General features: G+C 52.0%; 1 protein-coding gene across 1 annotated transcript in view; it reads right to left on the reverse strand.

Moving 5' to 3' along the window:
- Positions 1 to 272: 272 nt before the first annotated feature.
- Positions 273 to 27,154, reverse strand: part of ADCK1 (aarF domain containing kinase 1) — a 133,927-nt gene continuing 107,045 nt past the window's right edge. Inside the window, exons 8-11 of the mRNA XM_055436015.2 lie at positions 9,009 to 9,158; positions 7,311 to 7,508; positions 3,561 to 3,754; positions 273 to 2,065 (exon numbers count right to left, since the gene is read on the reverse strand). Of these exons, the coding sequence (XP_055291990.2) occupies positions 1,894 to 2,065; positions 3,561 to 3,754; positions 7,311 to 7,508; positions 9,009 to 9,158 (714 nt within the window). The 3' untranslated portion in view covers positions 273 to 1,893. The remainder of the gene's footprint in view (positions 2,066 to 3,560; positions 3,755 to 7,310; positions 7,509 to 9,008; positions 9,159 to 27,154) is intronic.

Below are 27,154 nucleotides of genomic sequence, written 5' to 3' on the forward strand. Positions count from 1 at the left end.
CTCTGAAGTCAGAGTGTTAGAGTCACAGTTCAGGCACCTATGACAGCCAAAGGAGCAGGCGTGATTCACACAGCCAGCACTGTGAATAAAAGGCAAAGCGTGGACCCTCATTCAGCAACTGTGCAATTTCAAGCAAATGACTAAATCTCTCTGAGCCTCAGTTCCCATCTGCGTGAGATGAGGCTAATGACCCTTTGCCCTCATAGAGCTGATGAGACAAATCAATGACGCAACTTATTTACCAAGAGCCTAGCATATTCTCTCATACGTGGAAGGCACTCACACATCAAGCCCTCTATTTTCAAACTGCCCTGTACCCCAAACTCTCTTGGCATCTCAGCTTCTCTCTGGATAACTGTTCTGGCAACATGCTGATGTTTCAGATCCCAATGCAGCAGGAAGCCAACCATTAAACCAAAAGTGAAAAGCAAGTAACCATTACCTTGAACAAAAAGGACATTTATATTTACTTCAGTGGCTATAAAAGACACCATAAAATATAATATGCAGCATGCATCCTCATGATTCATAGCAGATCTTGCAAATTATTCTCTCAGGTCCCTGGGTGCATCCAACTGGTCACTAAGAACAATTAATTCAAAGGGATGGTGAACCATCTCTGGCCAGTGAAAAATCTGCTTGTATTATGAATAAAGAGAACAGAAAATGAGATTAAAATTTAGGATTTTTTTTTTCTACCCTCATGAATGAGGTGAAGTAAGATCAGAGAGATTCAGACACAATTACCGTGTGCCTGGTGCTCATTGAGAGCTGGGGTCATAGGGACATGGAGACTACAGACACAGGAGTTAGAACAGGCGTTTGCAGGTATCCCCAAAACTGGAGCGGATGACTGGGGGGGAGGGGGCAGGCTGGCAGCAGGCAACAAGGTAGAAGCAGAAGGTTTCAGAGCAGAAGCCCAGCCACATGACTGAGGTTTAGACAACAGTCTCAGGAATGGGGGTATCAAATGATGAATCTGAGTGCTAAGTCAGGAGCCAATCAACAGAACAAGGGAGGTGCCGGGTCACAGGGAATGAGGGGAGAACCCAGGGGAAGCAACGTCAGAGGTTTCTGCTGAGCCTTTGAGTTCCTGGCCTTCAGCTTCCTAACAGCGGCAACCAAGATCTGTCTTAGAAAGGAAGAGAAACACAAGAATCAGAAAGCGGACGCACAGTGGAAGTCTGGAAGGATTTCGGGGACAAGAAGTCAAGCAGATCACAATGGCACGTGGCATCCACGGCCACTCCTACCTCATGGCCTGAGTGGACTCACTCCCAACCTGGAATAAATGGCCTGCTGACCACGCTCTTGCCCTGAAGCCCCAAAGTGGTTTTTATTGAATCACAGTACACAAAGTCACCAAAGGGGTCACCGCGACAGCTGTGAACTCACAGCTGCAACACAGCCTGGCTCAGGGGCCAAGTCACCCCAGGAAGGTCGGCACCTCCGGGGAGGGATGGCGCAAAGAGAGAAAACACTTCTCCAGCAGTTCAGGGACCACGCCCCTCTGCAGCAAAACCAAGTGTCTGGCAAGTTAAATGTGCCCTTGGTGGGCTCCGTGGTCCATCTTGACCACAAGAAAGGTGAACAGAAGCAGGTGGGGCAGGTATCCAACCCAAAGGCACAGATGGGGAGCGGGAAAGCAGACTGCGATGCCTTCCCCCTGGGAATGGCCGGAAACCTTCCCGGGATGCGGCCTGGAACCCCGAGACACGGGCTTCATGGGAGAGGACTTCCAGAGGCGGAGATGACAGTGCCATGGACAGGGATCACAGGGCTCCACGGGGCAGAAACGGGGCAAGCGGGTGGAGACACGATGGAAAAGTGAGGGGTGAAGAGACCCCTCGGCTGTGGCAGGGGCCACCGTGGGACAGGGGGCAGTGCGGCCACTCAGTGTGGAGCAGGCAACAGCCAGCACAGCAGAGCCCAGACCCAGCCGGTAAGCCTCAGCCCCTTCAAGTGCAGAACGAGCTCGTGAAGGTTGATCTTCCATAAGCTGAAGGCCTCCCTGAGAGAGATCCGGGCCCTTCTGAAGAGTGAACGGGTCTTCTGCTTCTTGTGCCTGCAGGAGGGGTGTGAAGGAAGAGAGAGAAAAAGAGATGCAGAGTTGAGATGCTCAGCGTCACTTAGAAAAATGGAAGGTGGTGGCTCTGCCAACTCACCACTCTGCCTCCCCCAGGGGACGATGCCTCCTGGTTACGTGATCAGACCACTGCCCGATCCGGGACCAGAGGAACTCAGCTAGTCTACAGGCGTTTTCCAGATAAGTGGGGTAAGTAAAAGCAGATGTTGCACACCTCATCAAAGGCCTGGAGGACCCACTGGCTATCACATTCCAAAATTTCTCTTTTTCCAAAGGTAGAGTTACTATTCATCAAGTCAGAATCCCCCAAACTCAAATGAAAGAGCTCTCCCAAACTTTCTGAGGCTAAGAATCACCTGGAAACCTAATCAATTTGGTCCTGGGAGGCTGGGGCCATGATGGATTCCACCCAACTCAAGGCCTTCTGCACCAACAAAAGGACATGATGGAGACTGGTGTTTATGAGGATCACCTATTCAAGACTTTTGTTTGCTTTTTTTTTTTTTCTGGCCATACCACACAGCTTGCAGGACCTTAGTTTCCCAACCAGGGACTGAATCTGGGCCCCAGCAGTGAAAGCACGGAGTCCTAACCACTGAGCCACCAGAGAACTCCCAAGACTTCGTTTCCGGAACCCCAGAGGAAGAATGAATCACGTTCTGCCCTTCCCTAGGCGGTGTATTTTGCTGTAATCTAACTCAGTATTTGATAGCAGGTGCATGATGCATGTGGTCAACACTGCTGTCACCCGTTTACCAGAACGACCCACTCGCTGCCGAGGCTGGATGGATGGCTCAGAGCTGACCAGTCCAGGCCTCCCCTCTTGGGTGAGAACACTCAGCCAGAGCATGGGCCTTCCCATGTATGTGCTACCATCCAGTAGAAGAGCTTAGGATCCTCATTCCTCTATTACTCCCTCCCTGGGGAAGCACCCTTCCCTTCCTTATCAACACCTCCGGGATGCTGAGGCATCTGAAAAGACCTGAGATCCTGAGAGAGCCGGCTAGTGACACGTTTCCTGAGTCACAGCCACACTCGCAGGGAAAAGAACACCAGCCTCACTGCCTGGCGGGTGCTGGGGACACAGTCCCAGGACCAGGCACAGATGAGATATGCACCAGGGCATCCTGATCCCAAGTCTGGGGACTCTCCGGTGGGACTGAGGCTGTCAGAAAATGCAGACTTTACTGAGTGGAAGGGTCATGAGGAAAGCTTGCCCAGGAAGGTGAGGTCCCGGAACCCACAATTTTAACCAGTAGAGGTGGCTCTTTTGGACCACCTTAAACATAATCCCGAGGTGTCAACCAGTTCTCTGGAGCTGGTTTCTGCCCCTAACTTCCTGCAGGGGAAGCTGGAGACTGGGGAGCTTAGGCCAGGCCCTGGGGGCTGGGGGAGAAAGTGGAGGCATGCAGACCCCTGGGGTGGATCAGGGAGCTGGGGTGGGGGGTGGGGGGAGGCCAGAGCCCACACTCACGCGGCCAGTGCCTTGATGCAGCATCGCGACATGTTAAGGAAGGAGCTGGCGCTGGCGCGGGTGCCCAGGGCGGCCTCGATGCCCCGCAGCAAGTCGTTGGTCTTGAAGATGAGCAGCATCTGGCGCGGCACGCAGTTGAGGAGCTGGCTGATCTGGGGGAGGTAGTTGGCCGCGTGGTTGCGGATCTCTGAGTCCTGAACAGAAAGAGACGGCTGGAGTGGAGAGGGGGCCCGGGGCGGCAGCAGGTGTCCAGGCTACCAGTGATCAGAAGGGGCTGTGGGGAGGCTCTGGGAGGGAGGGTCTAGCACAGCGGCCTCAGCAGCACTAGGAACCTTCCTGAGGAAGAAGCTCAGCCCAAGCAGTGTTGTAGCCAGACGAACCTGGACAGGACGTCTCCCCCAACTTCCAGCCCAGTACCAGACACAGCACCCGAGCCCATCAATGGGGTGGGGGGCGGGGAACAGGCCTCATTTCTACTGCCTCTGCTGTCCTAGCTCCTTGCAGCCGAGGTCACCAATATCCATCCCCCAAGCCCCCAGGCCAGTACTGACGGGGCAGGGAGTCTACCTCCCCACCAACCATCTGATGGGTCTCGCCTCTCCGCCCAGGGGTACACCTTTGTGTTATCCTCCAAGGCTCTGCACTGGCTACCTATTTTCAGGCCAGGTCAGGAAGGACTGAGCATCACTAAGGAACCCTGGGCACTCTGACATGCTTGCATGCATTAACTCATCTCATCCTCACAAAAACCCTATTAGGCGAGCGTATATCCCCATTTGAGACGAGGAAGCTGAGGCACTGAGAAACAAAACAACTTCCCCAAGGTCCACAGCTAGTGAGGCAGGAGTCAAACCCTGGTCATTCTGTTCCCAAGCCTGAAGTCTCACCAGCAGGCTACACTGCTGTCATCTCACAGAGCGCTGTGCGGCCCAGGATCCTCCCCTAAAACCCGGGCATGCTGTGCCCACCTCCCAGCACAACCCCAAGGGTCCCCAGAGGCAAGGTGTCAGAGGGCATACAGGGTTGGGCGAAGTCACACCAGGGCCCAGAGGTGGTGCCCAGCGCTTCGCCCCGAAGCTGCCCTCTGCAGCAGGAGCAGGACTCTAGGCTCTTTCAGGCACACGGGTGCACTGCTGACAGATACCTGCTTCGCTGTGAAACCTGAAATGTCCCCTAGGCAGGAGCTATCAGACTAAAACATCTCAACATGAAGCCAGGCGCCAAGAGCTTATCTGCCTCCCCACCTCCTGTCCCCCAGTGCTTGCAGGGGCTAAGGCCAGATCAAGGTCCCTCTCACCACCGAGGCCCCTCTAAGCGAGGTCAGACTGGCCTGGCCACAGCCCCTCTGGACCCAAACAGAAGCCCCTGAGTCCACCCAGGCAACCCTGAAGGGCTATTTCTCAGAGCAGCACAGCCTTCAAGCTTGGCCCCTGCTGGATGCCTACCTGATTGCAAAGATAAAACTCTAACTTGGTTAATATCAACAGGTATCATTCACCAAGCACCTACTGAGTGCCGTGCGATCTTTTCCATCTCTGAGTGTTTAATCCTATCTACAGGCTGTGCGCATGCTAAGTTGCTTCAATCATGTCCATCTCTGTGAGAAACCATGGACTGTAGCTCTCCAGGCTCTTCTGTCCATGGGATTTTCCAGATAAGAGTAGTGGAGTGGGTTGCCATTTCCTACTCAAGGGGATATTCCCAACCCAGGAACCAAACCCAGGTCTCCTGCGTCTCCTGCATTGCAGGCAGATTCTTTACAGCTGAGCCATCGGGGAATCCTGTAAGACCTGGCACAGCCAAAAGAAAAGAAATAAAAAGCAAACAAACAAAGTAAATCTTGGCTCCAACTGCTTCTCTCCACCTCCACTGCTGTTAGCACAGTCTCAGCCCCAAGGTCTTTCCACCTGCCTCAGCCCCACGACTCCTCATGCCCGACTCCAGAGACAGACTCCAGAGGGAGTCTGAGCATATCCTTCTCCTGCTCACAAGCTGTCAAAGGCTTTGCTTTGTCCTGAGAAAGAATCTGAACTTCTTCTTGCGTGATGCTCTCCCAGTCCAGCCCTCCATATGCGTCTCAGTCCAGCATGCCCCTCACTGACTCTAGACTCCCCAGCCTACCCCCTTAGGCCTCCCTTTGCCTGGTTGCTTTCTCCAAGTCCCTCCGCTGGCTGTCACCTTTCTTTCTTTTATCCATCTGGCTGCACCAGGTCTCAGTTTCAGTATGGGGGATCTCGTCCCTTGACCAGGGATAGAACCCAAGGCCCCCTGCATTGGGAGTGTGGAGTCTTAACCACTGGACCACCAAGGCAGTCCCCGGTGCCCTTCTCATCCTTCAGGCCTCAGCGTACCTGTCGACTCCCCAGCGACGCCTCCTCTATAGCATCCCCCACCCCGCATCATCACCACCGCCCTGCTGGTCTCTCCCTGGCACCTCTAACCTGCGACCACTCCATTTACCTGTTTGCTCACTTGTTTACCATCTCTCTCCTTCTGTCTGTCTGTTCATCACTGAGATCCACAGGCACTCAGTCCAGCATCCAGCAACAACAAAAAATTTGTTCTATGAACAAATTTCAGAAACTATGGGGAGGCCCTTTGCATGGGTTATCAAGCAGAATTATCCTCCCTGCTCAACAAAGGAGGGAGAGGGTCTATCTTCTTCTGAAACGATGCACTGAAAGCTGCGTGAGCCTGGGGCAACCGGCGGTCATCTTTGCCATGAAGTTTGCTGCGAAATGATGGCAACTTAGTGGAAAGCAGAGCCAAGAGATGGCAAGATGTGGCCTGCTGGGGGACGTCGTTGGAGACTCTGGACTGAGCCATTGTTAAAGCCCCTACTTCAACACAGCTCACAGGGGAGGACTCTGAAGCTCAGAGAGGTGAACCCTCCAAGGGCAGGCCACCGGGAGAAGCAGTGGCCGGAATCAGAGCCCAGGGCCCTCCACAGCACAAGCAGAATCCAGTCCCTTGTGGCGAGCATGAGCCTCTCCGCACACGGACACAAGCAAGTCTGCACAGGCCTACCAGCTGACAGCCTAGGAAGACAGGAGGCGATTCCACGAGGAACTGAGACACCTGGGCAGGAGCTCACTCTGAGCCAGTAAGAGTGAACCCTGCATCCGGCCCTGCTGTGGGGCAGAGATGAGGATGCCTACAGAGAAGGGCACTCGTAGGGCGGGCCTCGCCCTGACCCCAGGGACTCTTGACCCCTGGGGGCCTTGGAGCCCTGGGGACTCTCATCTAGAGCCTGTTCCACCACAAACTCCATAGGATAATGGGACAAAAGCCATCCTTTGAGCAAGGCATGAGGAACTGAAGCCCCCTCCCCACAGGGCACCCTAGAGGAACCCCACGATGGGAGACGGTGCCCAGCAGGAGAGAGCAGGCAGAGCCAGACTCACTTATGAGTCAAGTCTCTGGGGGATGCCCAGGAGTCCTGTGGGAGGATGTGGTGGAAGGCTGAAGCCTTAAGAGGGCAGGTTGGAGTGAGCGTCATGGGGCCCGGGTTATACAGTCAACACGACCGACTTAATCCTCCAGGTTGACAAGGCCGGCTCCCTGTCCCCCTGCTCCCCACCCCCGGGACACTGCTTCACCCACCCCCGCTCCTCGGCGGGACCTCTCTAATTCTGCACCCCCACTGCCCACCAGTGTGCTCTCAGAGCCTGGGTTGGCAGGGCTCCACCCACGGTCCTGCCCCCTTGCCTCCTGGCTGACAGGGCGGGTCCGGGAGCAGGGGGCACCCACCTCTGTGGCGGTGACGGGAGTCTGGCCGATGCCCCTGTTGACCGCGTCCCAGGACCGGGCCGTCAGCATGCAGGCGAACAGCGGGTAGAGGTCGCCGGCTCCCAGGCGCTGGCCGTACTTCCTCACGCGCTGCATGTCGGTCCGGATCAGCGACTGCCAGAGGCGGCAGTAGTCCAGGCGGAACTCTTCCGTGAGCTCCTACAGCGGGGGGCAGCGAGGCAGTCGGGGCCTCCTCCCCACACCATGACAGACCTTGTCCCTGCCTGGTGTGACCGCCGTGAGCAGAGGCGGGGGAGACCGTGACACCTGCCCAACGTCCGCTTCCCCCATAGTCAGCCACCCTTGAAGATCCCTGGTCCTGGAGAGTGTTAGAGGCTATCACCAGCCCACCAAAATCTACAATCCCCTCTTCTTCCCACACACAGGCTACCACCGGGCCTTCCTCCTTTTTAGATGGAGCCCTCTGCCTGAGCTCTGACTGATGCGATGTGTCAGAAGCTCCACTTCCAGGCCTGGTCCATGAAAACATTCCCAGGCATGTTCCTCTGAACCCTCACTCTGCTCCTGGGGGGCTGGTGGGCGAGACCCTCAAAGAGACCCCGGGAGGTGCAGCCTTGGTCAGCCCCTGCCTGCAGGCTCCTCCATGCAGCCCGGGCTGGTGTGCGAGCAGGCAGTGAGACGTCTGTTGTGTCTGGGCCATCACTCATTTAGCAGCTGTGTCTGCCCAAAACTAACATGCCCAGCATCACTGAGCCTTTCAAAGGAAGCCCAGGTTTGGGGAGTGCGTGCAATCAGAGCTCTGAGCGGAGGAGCGGGAGACCAGCAGGGAAACCTCGCCAGGACCGTTGGCTTCATGGAGTCAAACCAGGACCCGGGGCCTGGGATTGGCAGGGAACTTCTCAACTTCCCAGCAGCAACACACGGCTCATTAACACCAGCTTTCTGTCCCCAGGTCCAAAGGATGGAGTCAGGGTCATCCAACCCCTGTGAGTTTCACCCCCAACACACAGCTCATTGGCACCAGCTCTCTGTCCCCAGGTCCAGAGCATGGAGTCAAGGTCATCCAACCCCTGTGAGTTTCACCCCCAACACCCTTCCCCACTAAACACGACCTCCTCACTGGAACTGAGAGACCCTGCCCCCTGCCCCATCTAAGCTCATCTGAAAGCAGCTCACCTCCCAGGGTCTGGCTGGCTGGCCTGGGTTTCCCTAGGGAAGAGGGTTTTTTTTTTTCTTTTTGGCAGTTGACAAAGTCGATTCACACATCCAGGTGCAATCTCATCGACCCTTCAAAGCCACCTCTAAAAGAGGTATTATCATTCTCCCTCTGCTGCTGGTGTTCAGTCGCTCAGTCGTGTCTGACTCTTTGAGACCCCATGAACTGCAGCACGCCAGGCTTCCCTGTCCATCACCATCTCCCAGAGTTTGCTCAAACTCATGTCCATTGACTCAGGGATGCCATCCAACCATCTCGTTCTCTGTCACCCCCTTCTCTGGAGGAAGCTGGGGCTCGGAGAGCTTACAGAGCTCGTGTGAGCGTGACTTGCACAAAATGACGGCCCTAAGGGCTAGGGCAGCACCCTCTCCAGCTACCTTGCCATCTGATTTCTGTTTCTGTGGTGGACAGAGGAGTTCGGCAGGCTCTGAATCAGGCAGGAGCAGAGCCTGGGGCTGGCTGGTGGGAAAGGGCCCGCCTACCTGGTACAGCCCATGATCCAACAGGACAATCTCCGCCTTTCCCGTGTCTGGCCGCTTCCGCACCAGCACGTTGCCTGGGTGAGGGTCACAGTGCACGAAGCCATTGACAAAGATCATCTCGCTGTACATCCTGCCCAGGTTGCGCGAGATCTGAAAGAGAAGGGAGGTGGGTGGGAGCTGCACCGCATTACCACCTGCCTCAAAGACTTCTACTCTGGCCACTCAGGCTGGCCACCTTCAAGAGGAAGGCCTGAGCAATCATGGTTGAAGCGATGGCTTGAGACCCCATAGTTCTTGAGTTGAAGAGACAAGCTGATCACTAATCCAGCTTTTCCTAACTTTAGCTCCACGTTCGATTCAGCTGGAACTCAGAAATGTTGGGGGTGGTCCCTAGGCATCCATAGATTTTTAAGCATCCAGGGTGATTTTAATGGACGGCAAGACGGGAGAACCATTGCTTCTAGGTTTCCTAAAGGCTGTAACACCCACCTCTAGACACTTTCCCATTTTTTGTGTGTGTTCTTTTTCTCCTCTCTTATCAGTCCCTCTTCACTTTTTACCCCTAAAGCTGAATGTGGGTTGGAAAGCTGGGTTGCGGGGGGCGGGTAGGGATCATTCTCTCTGCCCCTCCTCCAAGGCTGGGGGATGCTGAGCACCAGGGACAGGTGGCCCCAGCATCTCCAGGTCAGTTCCAGGGGTACCTGGAGTCACATGCCCGCCTCCCCTCTCCCTTCAGGCCCCTTTCCTTACTCCCCTACCCACTAGAGCCCAATGCTAATCTGATTTATGATGTCTGCACAGAAGAAATGACACTGGAGAGGCCATTTAAATCATCCTGTCACTGCCGCTCTCCCAGCCCAGGCAGCCTCCTTATCTCTACTCCCTTTTTATTAAAGCTAAAAGCCTTTTCCCAGCTAGGGAACAGCTGCTGAAGGGAGGCAGACCCGGCCCCACAGATGGTCTGTTGATGGGTTTCCAGGGGACAAAGGGATGCTCATCCCAGGAAGCTGATGTCCCGAGGGCACACGCTGCCCTCAGTATCCCTCAGCCTCGCCTGGACCCCAAGGGCACTAACAAACATATCACAGCCAGAGGGGAGGAGGGGCCCACGGGGTAAGGAACACAGAATTGGGGTCTTAAGATAAAGACTCAAGTCCTCTCCTTGGCCTGCATGTGTGTGTTCAGTCGTTTAGTTGCATCTGACTCTTTACAACTCCTGGACTGTTTAGCCCGCCAGGCTCCTCTGTCCATGGGACTTCCTGGCAAGGATACTGGAGTGGGTTGCCATTTCCTCCTCCAGGGGATCTTCCCAACTAAGGGATCAAACCCGGGTCTCCTGCGTTCTCTGCATTGGTTCCTTGGCCTACAAAGTCCACTTCGACCAGGCCCAGCCCCCCTCCCTGGTCTCAATCTTGTACCACTGACATTCCAGCCATAATTGATCTCTTTCTCTTCTCGGATAATCCCTGTGCCTTCCTACCTCTGGTCCTTGGCACATGACGTTTGTGCCAGGAGCATCATTCCATTTCGCCTTCACCTGGTTCACCCCTCTCTTCCTTCCCATCCCAGCTGAGCATCATTTCCCTGGGGAAGCCTTCCCTGACCTCCTCGATTAAACAAGATTCTCCTGCCATACACTCTCATAGGATGCTGCAGACTGTTCCTTTCCTTTTTCTTTTTTTTAAACGGTGCTGCTTTTTGTTTTGTTTTCAGTTTTATTTATTTATTCTTGGCGGTGCTGGGTCTTCGTTGCTGTGCGGGCTTTTCTCTAGTTGCAGCAAGCAAGAGCTCCTCTCTAGTGTAGTCCTCACCTATGGTGTGCAGGCCTCTCATTGTCCTGGGTTCTCTTTCTCTGGGGCACAGGCTCTAGGGCATGCAGGCTTCAGCAGCTGCGGCACACGGGCTCAGGAGTTGTGGCTCCCGAGCTCTAAAGCACACGCTCAATGCTCGTGGTGCACGGGCTTAGCTGCTCTGCAGCACGTGGGATCTTCCTGGACCAGGGATCAAACCTGTGTCTCCTGCATTGGCAGGCAGATTCCTTACCAGTAAGCCAGGAGGGAAGGCCTGTAGTTTTTTTTTTTTAATCACTAGCACACTCTTTGTGTTCTTATTTGATTAACAACCATTCAGCCCACTGTTGAAAGCTCCTATGATGACTGGAACTGATTATTTCGTTACATAGTTTCATTGAGGTCTAAGTTCCATACCATAGACTGGCCCTGTTATCCATCCCCTTGCCTGTAAACAGGCCAAACATGTGAATACAGGACTCTGCCTTCAACATGAGTGAGACCCTGGTCTCTCCAAGTTTTTCTGAGATGCCACGGTTCTCACCTCTCATGTTTATCCTAACCCCATTAGTCTCCTCTGAATCCCAATCCATGAGAATTGGCCTCAAATTCAATCATCAAGAATAATTCTACTTCAGTAACCATAGTTGTCATCCTTATTAAAGGGCCCTAAAACCAGTCCATTCTAAAGGAGATCAATCCTGGGTGTTCATTGGAAGGACTGATGCTAAAGCTGAAACTCCAATACTTTGGCCACCTCATGCGACGAGTTGACTCACTGGAAAAGAGTCTGATGCTGGGAGGGATTGGGGGTGGGAAGAGACGGGGACGACAGAGAATGAGATGGCTGGATGGCATCACCGACTCGATGGACATGAGTTTGAGTGAACTCCGGGAGTTGGTGATGGACAGGGAGGCCTGGCGTGCTGTGATTCATGGGGTCGCAAAGAGTCGGACACGACTGAGCGACTGAACTGAACTGAACTGAAAAACTAAGCACAACTGTAATCCCCATTTTGCAGATTAGGAACTGAGATTCATCAAAGGTTTAACTTACCCAGAACTACCTGGCTGGAAAGAAGCAAAGCCAGAATTCAAACCAGGTGAGACCTAAGCTTCTAGGAACCATTATTCTATACCGGCTCACAAGGACTTCTGCACTTCTCAATTGAACTTTGTGACCTTAAACAAGTTAGTCAAACTGTCAGCTTCAGTAAAATGGAAATAATAATAGTACTACTCTCACGGACGACAGTCGGGTAAACGACAGCATCGAGGTGCTTGGAACCCAGTGTGACGCCTCCTGCTGCCCCTGATTCCTCATAAGACTCCTGGAGGGGCCGAAGACTAGGTTTCAATGTTTGTTTGTTTTTTAAGAAGTTAGTTTGTTTATTTATTATTTCTGGCTGCATCAGTTCTGAGCTGTGGCGCACGGGTTCCAGGGTGTGTGGGCTCAGTAGCTGTGGTGTGTGGACTTAGTTGCTCTGCAGCACACGAAATCTCAGTCCCCTGACCAGGGACTGAACCTGAGCTCCCTGCGTCGGAAGGCAGAATCTCAATCACTGGACCACCAGGGAAGTCCCTCCTTGAGCCTTTTAAAGGAAGGATGGAACGAGGGTTAAAGAGGCTAACTGAAGTCCCGCGGCTCCGACTGTGTCACCAGGGCCCTGCTACCACACATTCTCGCTCCTGCCATTTCTCCTGGGGGGAAAGGAACCCAGTACTCAGTGTCTGTCGGCATCAGGAACAGCCTCTGCCCCGTGTCAAGTCTCAGACTCCGGCTGAGATGGGGGGTGTTTCCTGGGAGAGGGGGCCCAGCCAGAGCCAGTCTCTGGATGAGCCAGCAGGTCCCCACCTCAGCACCCCCAAGAACTCCTTTTAGGGAGGCTCTTGGGAGCTCTATGGAGCTAAGCCCTGAAGGGCCATATCTGCCAAACCAAGTGCATTTATTAAGTCATAATTCATTTTTATTTGTCAAGGACGCATATGAGGTCCAATCAGGGCTCCTGATCAGCCCAAGATAAGCAGGGCAGCCAGATGGAGCTGACGGAATTTCAGCCCAAAGCAGAGAACTGACATTTCATTTAGTCTGAGCCGACCTGTCATGGCGAGATGTATGATCTCCTCGAAGCTTTCTGAAATATTGCTGATCACTGTGGGCCCCCTATTACGACATTGAGAGGTGGCCCTGAGGGGTCTGGGGACTCAGGCTGGGGGAGCCTTGGCCCATGAGAACTGAGCTGCTGCAACGGGAGGAGGAGGAGCAAGAGGCTGCCGACCGCGGCTCAAATGCAAAGAGTTAGTCGCTCAGTCATGTCCAACTCTTTGCAATCCCACGGACCGGAGCCCACCAGGCTCCTCTGCCCATGGGATTCTCCAGGCAAGAATTCTGGAGTGGGTTGCCATGCCCTCCTCCAGGGGATCTTCCTGACCCAGGAATTGAACCAGGGTCTTCTGCACTGCAAGCAGATTCTTTACCATCTGAGCCACCAGGGGAAGCCCTTCCCCTTCCAGCTGCCCCCACCTGGTATCTTTCCTTTCGGGGGCTGTTTCTGATGTTCATTTTAACCAGGTATCACCCAGACAGGCAGATGGGGAAGGCAGAGACAGGAGGGGTGTCCAGCCTGTGCCACTGGCTTTACCCTGGGGCCATCCTAGCACTGCCAGTGCGGGCACAGGCAACCTGGGCGACAAGTCACCTCCCTTCTCAGGCTGGGTCTAAGTTCCCTTAGCCTTTAAGTGGGACTAGCCCCATCTATTCTGTTTCCTCACAGAGCAACTTTGAGATTCAAGGTCAAAATGTGACTGCATAAAAGGGAAAGCACTTTACACAGTACACCATACGACACAAATATGCTAGCTTTCTATAATTTAGTGTCTTATTGTTTTAAACTTGGGGGAAAATAAACCCAATATCACCATCCAAGAATAATTTTCAAAAGTTAAAAACTTGACTCTGGGGCAAATACAGACTGAACACGTGTCAGAGGTTGTGAAACTCATCAATACAGGAGCCCGCAAGAAAGTAGAGCTGGTTCAAATTGAGGATTTTGAGGGACTGGGAATTAGTACTCTTGCCTAGAAAATCCCATGGATGGAGGAGCCTGGTAGGCTGCAGTCCATGGGGTCGCTAAAGGTCGGACACAACTGAGCGGCTTCACTTTCACTTTTCACTTTCATTCATTGGAGAAGGAGATGGCAATCCACTCCGGTGTTCTTGCCTGGAGAATCCCAGGGACGGGGGAGCCTGGTGGGCTTCTGTCTATGGGGTCACACAGAGTCGGACACGACTGAAGTGACTTAGCAGCAGCAGCAGCAAACAGGAATAAGAGGCTAAGATTCCAGGATTCGATACAAAACTGGTTACTGGCTGACCAGGCAATAAGGAAATCGTAACCTTTGGGTTATCTTTCCTAGTGGGGAGAAATTATTGGCATCTCTCCTGGATCAGATCTCCAGGTTGACATATGGCTTCAATAGCAAAACCAAACAAAAGTACATTCCCTCAGACCCTAAAAAATCCTCAGGCAGGCTGCTTAAACAAATGCCCAAGCATGACTTTCAAAGGACAAACTGCACACCCTCATCCCTAAATTTGGGGTTCAGTTCAGTTCAGTTCAGTTGCTCAGTCGTGTCTGACTCTTTGCGACCCCATGAATCACAGCACGCCTTTTCCTGGCCACACTATGCAGCATGTGGGATCTTAGTTCCCTAACCGGGGATTGAACCCAGACCTCCTACATCGGGAGCACAGAGTCTTAACCACTGGACCACCAGAAAAGTACCTCAGTAATTTTTCTTATCTATCAGAGTTGCAGTAAATCATAAACTGCCGAGAGAAAGGCAGCCAGTCCCCTCCCTCCTACTCACAGAAGCACCGAGAGTCTCAGAGGAAATCTAAGGCCATTACTGGACACAAAACCCTCTCTCCATCCCTTGCACAGGCTTAGCTCTAATCTCCTCCTCAAGAACAAACAATTCTAAATAAGGATGCAGTGAACATGGGAGAGCAGGTATCCTTTTCACACGGATTTCACTTCCTTTGGATGTATACCCAGAAGTGAAACTGCTGGAGTATATGGCAGATCTACTTTCAGCGTTATGAGGACTCTCCATATGGTTTTCCACAGTGGATGCACCAACTTACATCCCCACCAGCAGTGCACAAGGGTGCCCTTTTCTCCACCTCCTCACCGACGCCGTGACCTCTGTCTTCTTGATGACAGCCATTCCAGCAAGTGTGAGATGATCTCTCACTGTGTGGTTTTTATTTGTATTTCCCTGACAATCAGTGGTGGTGAACACCTTCTCGTGTGCCTCGTGGCCATCTGCACATCTCCTTGGGAGAAATATCAGCTCTTCAAAGGCTGCCCCTTACCCTGTTAAGGGCAGCTATCTGCATAAAGACCGGAGTCCCAACCTTTTCCCAATGGTAATAGCTGACACCCCGGCGGGCCCCGGCGGCGCAGACGCGGGAGACGCCGGCCGGTGCAACCGACCAGGCAAAGAGGTGCAGCCGTGAGGAGCTACCCCACGCCTGAGGCCAGGGCCAGCGGCTGAGAGGAGCTGCCTCACGTCCAACAGGTGGTCGCTGCGCGGGCGCAGGAGGGCCGAGAGGAGCTACTCCACGTTCAAGGTCAGGAGGGGCGGCCATGAGGAGATACCCCTCGTCCAAGGTAAGGTACAGCGGCTGCACTTTGCTGGAGCGGCTGTGAAGAGATTTTCCACGACCAAGGTAAGAGAAACCCAAATAAGACGGTAGGTATTGCGAGGGGGCATCAGAGGGCAGACACACTGAAGTCATAATCACAAAAAACAAGCTGATCTGATCACATGGACCACAGCCGAATGTGGTCCGCTGGAGAAGGGAATGGCAGACCACTTCAGTATACTTGCCTTGAGAATCCCATGAACAGTAACAAAGGGCAAAATGATAGGATACTGAATGAGGAATTCCCCAGGTCGGTAGGTGCCCAGTATGCTACTGGAGCGCAGTGGAGAAGTATCTCTAGAAGGAATAAAGGGACGGAGCAAAAGCAAAACCAATACCCAGTTGTGGATGTGACCAATGATAGAAGCAAGGTCCGGTGCTGTAAAGAGCAATATTGCATAGGAACCTGGAATGTTAGGTCCGTGAATCAAGGCAAATTGGAAGTGGTCAAACAGGAGATAACAAGAGTGAACATGGACATTCTAGGAATCAGTGAATTAAAATGGACTGGAATGGGTGAATTTAACTCAGATGACCATTATATCTACTACTGTGGGCAGGAATCCCTTAGAAGAAATGGAGTAGCCATCATGGTCAACAAGAGTCCGAAATGCAGTACTTGGATGCAATCTTAAAAGCGACAGAATGATTTCTGTTCGTCTACAAGGCAAACCATTCAATATTACAGTAATCCAGGCCTATGACCCAATCAGTAACGCTGAAAAAGCTGAAGTTGAACGGTTCTATGAAGACCTACAAGACCTTTTAGAACTAACACCCAAAAAAGATGTCCTTTTCATCATAGGGGACTGGAATGCAAAAGTAGGAAGTCAAGAAACACCTGGAGTAACAGGCAAATTTGGCCTTGGAGCACAGAATGAAGCAGGGCAAAGGCTAATAGAGTTTTGTCAAGAGAACGCACTGGTCATAGCAAACACCCTCTTCCAACAACACAAGAGAAGACTCTACACATGGACATCACCAGATGGTCAACACTGAAATCAGATTGATTATATTCTTTGCAGCCAAAGATGGAGAAGCTGTATACAGTTAGCAAAAACAAGACCAGGAGCTGACTGTGGCTCAGATCATGAACTCCTTATTGCCAAATTCAGACTGAAATTGAAGAAAGTAGGGAAAACCACTAGACCATTCAGATATGACCTAAATCAAATCCCTTATGATTATACAGTGGAAGTGAGGAATAGATTTAAGGGACTAGATCTGATAGATAGAGTGCCTGATGAACTCTGGATGGAGGTTCGTGACATTGTACAGGAGACAGGGACCAAGACCATCCCCATGGAAAAGAAATGCAAAAGAGCAAAATGGCTGTCTGAGGAGGCCTTACAAATAGCTGTGAAAAGAAGAGAAGTGAAAAGCAAAGGAGAAAAGCAAAGATATAAGCATCTGAATGCAGAGTTCCAAAGAATAGCAAGGAGAGATAAGAAAGCCTTCCTCAGTGATCAATGCAAAGAAATAAAGGAAAACAACAGAATAGGAAAAACAAGAGATCTTTTCAAGAAAATTAGAGATTCCAAGGGAACATTTCGTGCAAAGATGGGCTCGATAAAGGACAGAAATGGGATGGACCTAACAGAAGCAGAAGATATTAAGAAGAGGTGGCAAGAATACACAGAAAAACTGTATTAAAAAGATCTTCACGACCAAGATAGTCACGATAACATGATCACTGACCTAGAGCCAGACATCTTGGAATGTGAAGTCAAGTGGGCCTTAGAAAGCATCACTACGAACACAGCTAGTGGAGGTGATGGAATTCCAGTTGAGCTATTTCAAATCTTGAAAGATGATGCTGTGAAAGTGCTGCACTCAATATGCCAGCAAATTTGGAAAACTCAGCAGTGGCCACAGGACTGGAAAAGGTCAGTTTCATTCCAATCCCAAAGAAAGGGAATGCCAAAGAATGCTCAAACTACCACACAATTGCACTCATCTCACACACTAGCAAAGTGATGCTCAAAATTCTCCAAGCCAGGCTTCAGCAATATGTGAACTGTGAACTCCCAGATGTTCAAGCAGGTTTTAGAAAAGGCAGAGGCACCAGAGATCAAATTGCCAACATCCGCTGGATCATGGAGAAAGCAAGAGAGTTCCAGAAGAGCATCTATTTCTGCTTCATTGACTATGCCAAAGCCTTTGACTGTGTGGATCACAATAAACTGTGGAGAATTCTGAAAGAGATGGGAATACCAGACCACCTGACCTGCCTCTTGAGAAACCTGTATGCAGGTCAGGAAGCAACAGTTAGAACTGTACATGGAACAACAGACTGGTTCCAAATAGGAAAAGGAGTGCATCAAGGCTGTATATTATCACCTTGCTTATTTAACTTATATGCAGAGTACATCATGAGGAATGCTGGGCTGGAAGAAGCACAAGCTGGAATCAAGATTGCCAGAAGAAATATCAATAACCTCAGATATGCTGATGACACTACCCTTATGGCAGAAAGTGAAGAGGAACTCAAAAGCCTCTTGATGAAAGTGAAAGAGGAGAGTGAAAAGGTTGGCTTGAAGCTCAACATTCAGAAAACAAAGATCATGGCATCTGGTCCCATCACTTCATGGGAAATAGATGGAAAAACAGTGGAAACAGTGTCAGACTTTATTTTTTTGGGCTCCAAAATCACTGCAGATGCTGATTGCAGCCATGAAATTAAAAGACGCTTACTCCTTGGAAGGAAAGTTATGACCAACCTTGATAATATATTAAAAAGCAGAGACATTACTTTGCCAACAAAGGTCCGTCTAGTCAAGGCTATGGTTTTTCCCGTGGTCATGTATGGATGTGAGAGTTGGACTGTGAAGAAAGCTGATCGCCAAAGAATTGATGCTTTTGAACTGTGGTGTTGGAGAAGACTCTTGAGAGTCCCTTGTACCGCAAGGAGATCCAACCAGTCCATTCTAAGGGAGATCGATCCTGGGTGTTCATGGAAGTACTGATGTTAAAGCTGAGACTGCAATACTTTGGCCACCTCATGCGACGAGTTGACTCACTGGAAAAGACTCTGATGCTGGGAAGGGTTGGGGGCGGGAGGAGAAGGGGACGACCGAGGATGAGATGGCTGGATGGCATCACCGACTCTGTGGACTTGAGTCTGAGTGAACTCCAGGAGTTGGTGATGGACAGAGAGGCCTGGCGTGCTGTGATTCATGGGGTCGCGGAGAGTCGGACACTACTGAGCGACTGAACTGAACTGAACAGCTGACACTGTGCCACCCACCATTCCAGGCAAGTTATCTGGACTCACAGCCACCTCTGCAGTAGACAGGTGAGGGAAGCAAAATACAAAAGGAGGAGGCAGCTAGGTCACCTGGCCAGCGGTTAGTGAAACCAGGATCCAATCCTGGCGGCCTGGCTCCAGGGCACAGTTTCAATCACCAACCTCTTCTGCCTCTCCACTCACAGGAAAGCTCCTTATTGGAGGCAGAAACTGCGCCAGAAATCCTCTGCAGGTCCCCACAGCAACCAAGAAAGCTTTCCATTTGGAGAAAAGAGTCACAGTGGGAAATCCAAGGCTGTTTGTCTAACCAAAAATACGCTGTTAACTAAAGCCATAGTACAGCTCTTTTTAGAAAAAAAAATAAATGACAAGTTTTTAACGGTTCCAGGTAAAAAGAACGTGCCACTCACATAAATGGTTTCAGTAATCATGCAACCCCTTTATGTTTCTAACAGTAGGGAGGGGGAAAAAAAAAACAGAAATCTATTTTTTTTTTAAGTCTGAATAAATAATTAAATTAGTAAATAATATTTAAGTCAGAGTTATTTTTTTATTTTTCTCAAAACTTGAGTTGGCTGAAACTACTTTAATTATTCTATAATTGCATGGATTAAATTATTCCCACCCCCCAAGGGAAAGTCTATGTTCTTGGGGGTGTCATGAAAGCAAGGCCAAGATCTCTGAAAGCAACAGGTCAGTGTTGCAGGATATCAATAATAACACAAGTAGCCTGATATTAAGTATAAGAAGGTTAGTAATTCAAGCTTTCTTTGCCCTTCCCCTGGTGGCCGCCCAGGCTTCTAGAGGCAGAACCGCAGCCTCCAGGGCCAGACAACTGCCCCAATCATTTTATCCTCCGCCTCAATCCCACCCCTGGGATATATAAGCCTCAGTTCCTCACCACTTCCCATTCACAGAGTGGTCAATCTTGGGCCAGCAAACACTGCGATGAAGTCCCAGAGAGTGAAGACAGGGGGAACTTCTTCAGCCACACATGGCTAGGAGACAGTGAGGAAGAAAGAGGAGCGGGGTTCACTGACAGGAACCTGGGGGAGTGTCTCTCATCTTGGAGCCTCCAGGAGCTCGGTGAGAGCTTCTCTAGACTCAGCTTGAACCGGGACAGCACTTGAGAGCCAGGGCGTGGAGTATCCACAGGCCAATAAGGGCTCCTGGCTAGTGAGACTCACAGGGTCATGACAGGGCAGTGTGGGGAGCTGATCCAGGGGCCATGGCTCTAGGAAGACACAGATACCGACCTCTGACATTCCCTCCATGGGCGGCAATTCACTCTGAAAAAATATATGTCCACATCCATCCACCCTACCGAGGTCAGTATAAAAAAAAATGAGCAAAGAGTTTTCTTCCTAAATTTCCCCTTCTTTTGGCAAATATTTTATTGCCAGAGTTCCAACAAAATAGGCTGTGCTGAGCATGGACTATGGACCCTGCCCCACCTGCTTCACATTTCAATCATCAAACAATCCAACACTTGTGGTATTTTTTTTTGGCTGCACCACAGGGCGTATGGGATATTAGTTCCCTGACCAGGGATCAAACCTGTGCCCCCTGCGATGGAACCATGGAGTCTTAACCACTGGAAGCATGAGTCTTAACCACTGGACCAAAAAAGTCCCTGATGCTCTCTTGCATCCACTTTAGAGCAGGCATCTGAGGCTTCCCAAGGGTGATGCTCACCCCCAAGGCGACACAGTTCTTAAGCAGCAGAGCCAGCGCGAGAATCCAGGAAGGCCAACTCCAAAGCGATGCTGTCCCCACTTGTGACACCCCTGCTGTTGGGGAAATGAGTCTCCAGGAGCCCACTTGAGCACCTAGACCCCTCCAACATCCGCAAGCTTCTAACGACCTGGCGTGAGAGGTTACAGAGGGCGGGCGACGGGAGGAGATGTTTTCACTCGAGTGATTTCAGTTATTCTTGTTGTTTAGTCACTCAGTCATGTCCGGCTCTTCTGCGACCCCAAGGACTGCAGCCCGTCAGGCTCCTCTGTCCATGGACTTTCCCAGGCACGAATACTGGAGTGGGTTGCCATTTCCTTCTCCAGGGGCTCTTCCTGACCCAGGGATGAAACTCACGTCTCCTGAACTGGCAGGTGGATTCTTCACCACGGAGCCACCAGGGAAGCCCCGTGATTTCAGGAGCCGGAGTCTTTGTGTCTCTCCGGCTTCTCCTCCCTGGTCTTCTGAGCGCCTTCTACCACAGAGTCAGAGAGGCCCACCAAGTGGGAAATGATGCTGAGCACTAAGGCAGAGTCCCAAACAACGCGAGCTGGAATCGGGGCACAAGAGGAAACCCCTGGGCAGTATGGCTTTTAGAAACAGAATGCTCAACCAGTGACCACTGACCACCCCCGAATCTGCACACTCGTGGACAGCAGAGGTAGGTAGACAGGATAGAAGTAAGGTTCTCAGAGACTCTATGGAGGAAGATGTGCCGCTGTGACTAATAATGTCATGAATTATAAACGACTTTTTTTTTTACAGAACCTCACAGGCTGCAAGACCTGCACAACCACCCCACGAAGGAAGTACTGTTATCCCTACAATTGTATAGATGAGGAAACCCAGGGGCACGTGGCCAATAAATGGCAGAGCCACGCACACCCCCGGGGGGGCCCCACTTCGAACCCTCTGCCCCGCCCACCACACGCCCAACCTCGGTGCCACCTGGCCCACTTCTCCCATGCTCTGTCCACAGCTCTCCTATGGCACTGACATGCCAGGCCTGTGCACAGTAGGTACTCAAGAAACATCTGCTGGCAAACACGTTTGAGACCTTTTCACTTCCTCTCCAGTGTCACGGGATGAAAAGACTATCGGAAACAAGAAACACGGCAAGGGCAGTGGGAAACACATACAGATGGAACTCAGGCACTGCCTGCCTTTCCTCACCAGCCCAGCTAAAAGGACTGTAAAAAAGACCAAAAAGGCTGAGACCCCCCGCAGCAGACAGGAGAAGGGCCACCAATGGCAAGCAAAGAGATTAGCAAGGCTCTGTTCACAGCGGGGAGCAGACAGCCACTGGGAAATGGCTCAGCAGGCGACAGTTGGGAAACTTGATGACGGCTGTCTCAGACCAGACAGGCCAGTCCAGAGGGGCCCTGGCACCTCTGAGACACGGGCTGGGGTGCAAAGTAAGAGCTAAACCTCCAGATCCCCTTCTGATCCTGATGGAAGACAACATTTGCTCTCTGGAACGATAAAAAGACAGAGTCTGCCACACACACCACAGACCAGAGGGCCACCCCGAGGACAGAGGAACCAGCCCAATTCCACATAATGACCACTGCAGAGCACCCGGCCCTCTTTCCGCAGCAGGTTCCTGGACCTCTGGAGTGGACAGGCTGGTGTCTCTTGCAAGCCCCTTAGCTCTGCATCCAGCTCATCCTTCCTGGACTGTGCATGTCGGCCACCAACCTCCAGTCCCCGTCTCACCCAACCCCAGCTCCTGACTTTGTCGCCTTTCTCTCAGCTAATTTCACACAAATTCAATAGGACCTTGGCCCAGGTAGGGTCTTAAACACACACTCACTGAAATCCAATTAACCTTCGATAAAGGTCCCGCAATCAATAGACGTCCTGTGGCTTGACGAGGCTGCATCCAGCCCAGGCAAGCGTGCTCCTGCACGACCTTTATTCTTAATGAAATCAATGACAGTCACTGTCACCAGTTCTTAAAGTGACTGGCAAATATGATCACCGGGTCAGGCCCTCAGTAATATGCCGCTTCTGGGCTCAGAGCAGAGACGAACGAGGGCCCCTGCAGGCTGTGGGCACCGCAGGCCCCATGTTGGCTGGAGAGCACACCTAGGCAGGGCAGCCACGTGCCTGGATGCACAAAACAGCAGAGGTGAGGCCTGAGAGCCCACCTGGGGCAGCCAGGGACCCCCCCCTCCGGCCCTGTGGCAGGTGGCTCCTGAACTCCAATGAGTGTCTGAACCACCTGGAGAGTTTGTTAAAATGCTGATTCTCCAAGCCCGCCCACCCCAGATTCTGATAAGTTGGTTTGGGATGGAGCCCATGAAACTGCATTCAGGTCTTATCTCCCGGCAAGCCGAGAGTGTCTGTTCTGTAAAGTATCTGAGCAGAACAAACCCTTAAGAGTCCAGCTAACCCAACACCTCCAGTGCGTATTGAGGCCCAGAGAAGGAAGCAATTTGTCCAAGGTCACACAGCGGGCCACCGGCAGAGATGGAGCCTGAACCCAGGTCTCTGGCCTGCTAACATGGTGTTTTTCTAGCCGAGTCTATCAGGAACTGGCCACTTAGACTGGTCTTCAGGTCCTCACATACGAGGCCCAACTGGGCTGGGGTGCTGCGGGGTGAGTGGGCATTCTTCAAGTGGAGTGGGGATGACTAACAAGTGCTGGAGGGTCTGCAGCCCTGCCCCCATTCCCTCAACAGCAATTCCCTCCAGAGCACCTTCCTGCTTAGCCAACAGCTTGCAGCAGCCAAGATGCCACTAACCACCCTCCCCCAGGATCGCGGCAAGCTCTGCCTCTGGTCACTGCCTCCATCCCTTGCACCTCCCTCCCCAAACGACACTCAGCTGGGCTGGGACAGTCACGCCAGGGACAGGCCCACTCAGGCCCACAGGTCTAGGGAGGCTTCGGAACCTCAGAAGTTTGTTAGAAACTTCCAGTCACATGGAGTCTTTCGCACTACACACAAATACACATACACACCCCACTAGTCTTCCATGAGGCCTGTGGCTTTGACAGTTGGGAATTAGAAAACTAACCAAATACTAGGTTAATTTCTGCATAGCAAGTCCTATTCCTCGTCCACTCCCAGCATCACTGATGGTCAGCAGGGCACATGGCCCACTGCCCATGGTCCAGCCTAAGGTTCCTGTGCAAGGGTTGAATGACATCATCTCGGAACACTACCAAAGAGCCTCCCAGGTCATGTAAACCCTACAAGCCAGGGGCAGGTATTAAGGGGAGAAGGAATTAAGACAGTATGGTATTATCAGAAGGACAGACCTACAGACCAAGGGAAGAGAACAGAGCCTCCAGAAAAGACCCGCAGCGGCTTGATGACAAAGATGCCAGGTCTAAACTACTACATGGTATGATGCCATTAACATGAAGCTCAGTGAGGGAGAAGGTGCTCCCTGGTGACAGAAGTCAGAACAGCGGTGGCTCTGGGGGCAATAAGAAGGCTGTGGACTCTGAGGGGGCATGAGGGGCCTGCCAGGGGCCTAGAAGCGGCTTGCCTTTGCCCAGCTAGTGAGTACACGGGATGTCCATGTGACAACACATGGACGTGTTCCACGAAGATCTGAGACCTTACATAAGTTACCTTCCTTCCCTGAGTCTCTGATTCTTCATCCCTCGAATGGAGACAAGACCTTCTTCCCTCCTAAAATTGTGACACAGGATGAGCCTGGCACCCAGAGTCAGGCAGTGGGTAAACATCAATGGTCAAGGGAGGTAACAGAGAAAAAGGGCAAGCCCCAGGGATGATGATGATGAAAACAGCTATAACCATCAACTAGCTACCAATTTGGAGCCTTAGCCACGCACTAGGAGGGTGAACCTAGTCCTCTAGAAAATGGAACAATGCTTGTATGAACTTGATGTCAGCTAGAGAGAGGAGGACTGCATTTGGACGGTGCCCTGGGAGCTGGCAAAGGTTCCGTCAGTATTCCAACTCCTTCTTCGAGGAGTTACTGGCATGGTTGTCAGCCCGCTAGACTCAGGTTCCCCTGCAGCCCCGGGCAGAGATGCCTGGGAGGGGGATGGAGAAGGTGAAGGAGAAAGGACTCGGAACTCATGCTGACCTGGTTTCCACTCCTGACTGTCCCTGCTAGATCTGTGATGCTGTTTAATCTCTCTGAGCTTCAGCTTCTCATCTAGAAATGGAATTAATGATATAGCCTTGACAGGGCATCTGTAAAGAGTAGATTATATGTTGTCACATGTTTGGTACATATTCAGTTCAGTTCAGTTCAGTTCAGTCGCTCAGTCGTGTCCGACTCTTTGCGACCCCATGAGTCACAGCACACCAGGCCTCTCTCTCCATCACCAACTCCCAGAGTTCACTCAAACTCACCTCCACTGAGTTGGTGATGCCATCCAACCATCTCATCCTCTGCCGTCCCCTTCTCCTTCCCTCAATCTTTCCCAGCAACAGGGTCTTTTCAAATGAGTCAGCTCTTTGCATCAGGTGGCCAAAGTATTGGAATTTCAGCTTCAACATCAGTCCTTCCAATGAACACCCAGGACTGATCTCCTTTAGAATGGACTGGCTGGATCTCCTTGCAGTCCAAGGGACTCTCAAGAGTCTTCTCCAACACCACAGTTCAAAAGCATCAATTCTTCTGCACTCAGCTTTCTTTATAGTCCAACTCTCACATCCATACATGACCACTGGAAAAACCATAGCCTTGACGAGACGGACCTTGAGTTTGGGTAAACTCGGGGAGTTGGTGATGGATAGGCCTGGCATGCTGCAGTCCATGGTGCTGCAAAGAGTCAGACACGACTGAGCAACTGAACTGAACTGAGCTGCTAATAATAATTATTGCTATTGTTTTTCCCAGATCACTCTGATATCAGCCTGCCAGACTTTGCACGTTCACAGAAAATAAAAACCAACACTCTACTCCAGCCTTGCCTCATAGAGTCAACCCAGGGCATGAGGCTGGCTTAATTTGCCTGCTAATTCATAGGATATCCACCAGAGTCTGTTCTGCACAGAATGCTGGTCTTATCTGAAAAGCTGATTCAAGAGGGTTGGAAGCAGCAGCTGTTGAGCCCAGGACCCCAGAGGACATCACCCAGCCCAGCTCCCACCAGCCACCTCCAGCCTTCTCCGAGGTAGCCTCACTCAGCCAGGAGCAAGCAATTACATCAGAGCACATCTCTGAGTGCACTTTGAAAATCAAAGCTTACTCTGATTAAACACCATCACAGCTCTGGGCTCACTGGACCCCAAGAAATGAATGGATTCAGGGGTGTGGCTGCCACAAGAAGCCCACTGCTACTGGCAGGAAGTGAATTCCAGTAACCTGAAGCCCTTGGGGTCTGCCCTACTCAGCAGGCAGAGAGACCCTGCTCCCCTTTAAGACTGTTCAGGATAAATAAGAGTTGTCCTCCCCTTCCCACCCCACCTCCCTGGTGCCAAAGACTCTTGGGTCCTGGTGGACAAAGGACAAACAACCCCTGGCTAGACGCAGGGATGCACCCCCATCCCAACCACGGTGCGAGAGAAAGGCGAGCAGGTCTCACTCCACCCTCCTCTGCAGGAAGCGCTGCCCAGACACCCTCCAGCCAACGGTGAGGGAAGCAGGGGTCAGAAGCCCCAAGCTGTGCTCCTGCCGAATGACCCCAGGAGAGCCCTTTGTCTGTCTCTGGGCTTCTGCCTATCTCTAAAGCAGAGATCTGAACTGGAACAGGAGTGTTCTCCAGGAAAGTCCAACAGGCAACTCGCGATGGCCGAGCTGCCCCCAGGTGAAGCAGGGCAGGGAGTAGGGAGGCCCCTCCAGCCTCCTCGCCAGCCCAAGGCCCCCCAAAGCGTTCTGGGAGCCCTGTTTCCTAAGTCAGGGGCCAACAGCTGTCCCCCAGAGGCCAAGGTCAGCTGTGGTTCACCTTTCCCAGCCATGCTCTTGGCAGCCTCTCCTTTTATGAACTTCCCTGGTGGCTCAGAGGGTAAAGCACCTGCCTGCAATGCAGGAGACACGGGTTTGATCCCTGGGTCAGAAAGATCCCCTGGAGAAGGAAATGGCAACCCACTCCAGTATTCTTGCCCAGAGAATCCCATGGATGGAGGAGCTTGGTGGGCTACAGCCCACCAAAGAGTCGGACATGACTGAGTGATTTCACTTTCACTTTTTATGAACCAAGAGGAGTCCTGGAGTCAGAGAGGCGCGGGTTTCAATCCTAGCTCTACAAGCTGTGTGACCTCAGGCAGCGTACCCTCCTTCCTGAATCTCTGATGCCTCATCTGCAAGACGGAGGCATGCAGGCCTCCCTTCTGAGACGTTTATGGAGGAAAGAGCCTGGCACAGGGTGTTAGGCGTTCAGCAAACAGGAATGGTAAGAGGAGATATGGGATAAGGGAGAAAAGGTCAAGCCCAAAGAGTGAGGACAATAATCTCGCTACCATGCTGGAGTGCTCAGCACATACCAGGCACTGTTCCAAGAGCGGCGGTGCACAAACCTGTGGTCATCACGACCGTTTTACAAACGGAGCTCTCATTGTCCCCACTGAGGGAGGCCACACCGACACCGAGGCCTGGGCTCCCAAGCTGCACACTCTCCGGCCACGCCCCCTGGCTCGTCTGCGGAGCCAAGGAGTGGCTTCATCCTGGGCCGACCCCCCACAGGGACCCTAGGCTCATCTTTGTGTGTCGCCCTGGAGAAAGTAGGGAAGAGCAT

Source organism: Moschus berezovskii, chromosome 9 (genome assembly GCF_049115385.1).
Source record: "Moschus berezovskii isolate FMDL1 chromosome 9, NW_MosBer_1.0, whole genome shotgun sequence".
Classification (NCBI taxonomy): domain Eukaryota; kingdom Metazoa; phylum Chordata; class Mammalia; order Artiodactyla; family Moschidae; genus Moschus; species Moschus berezovskii.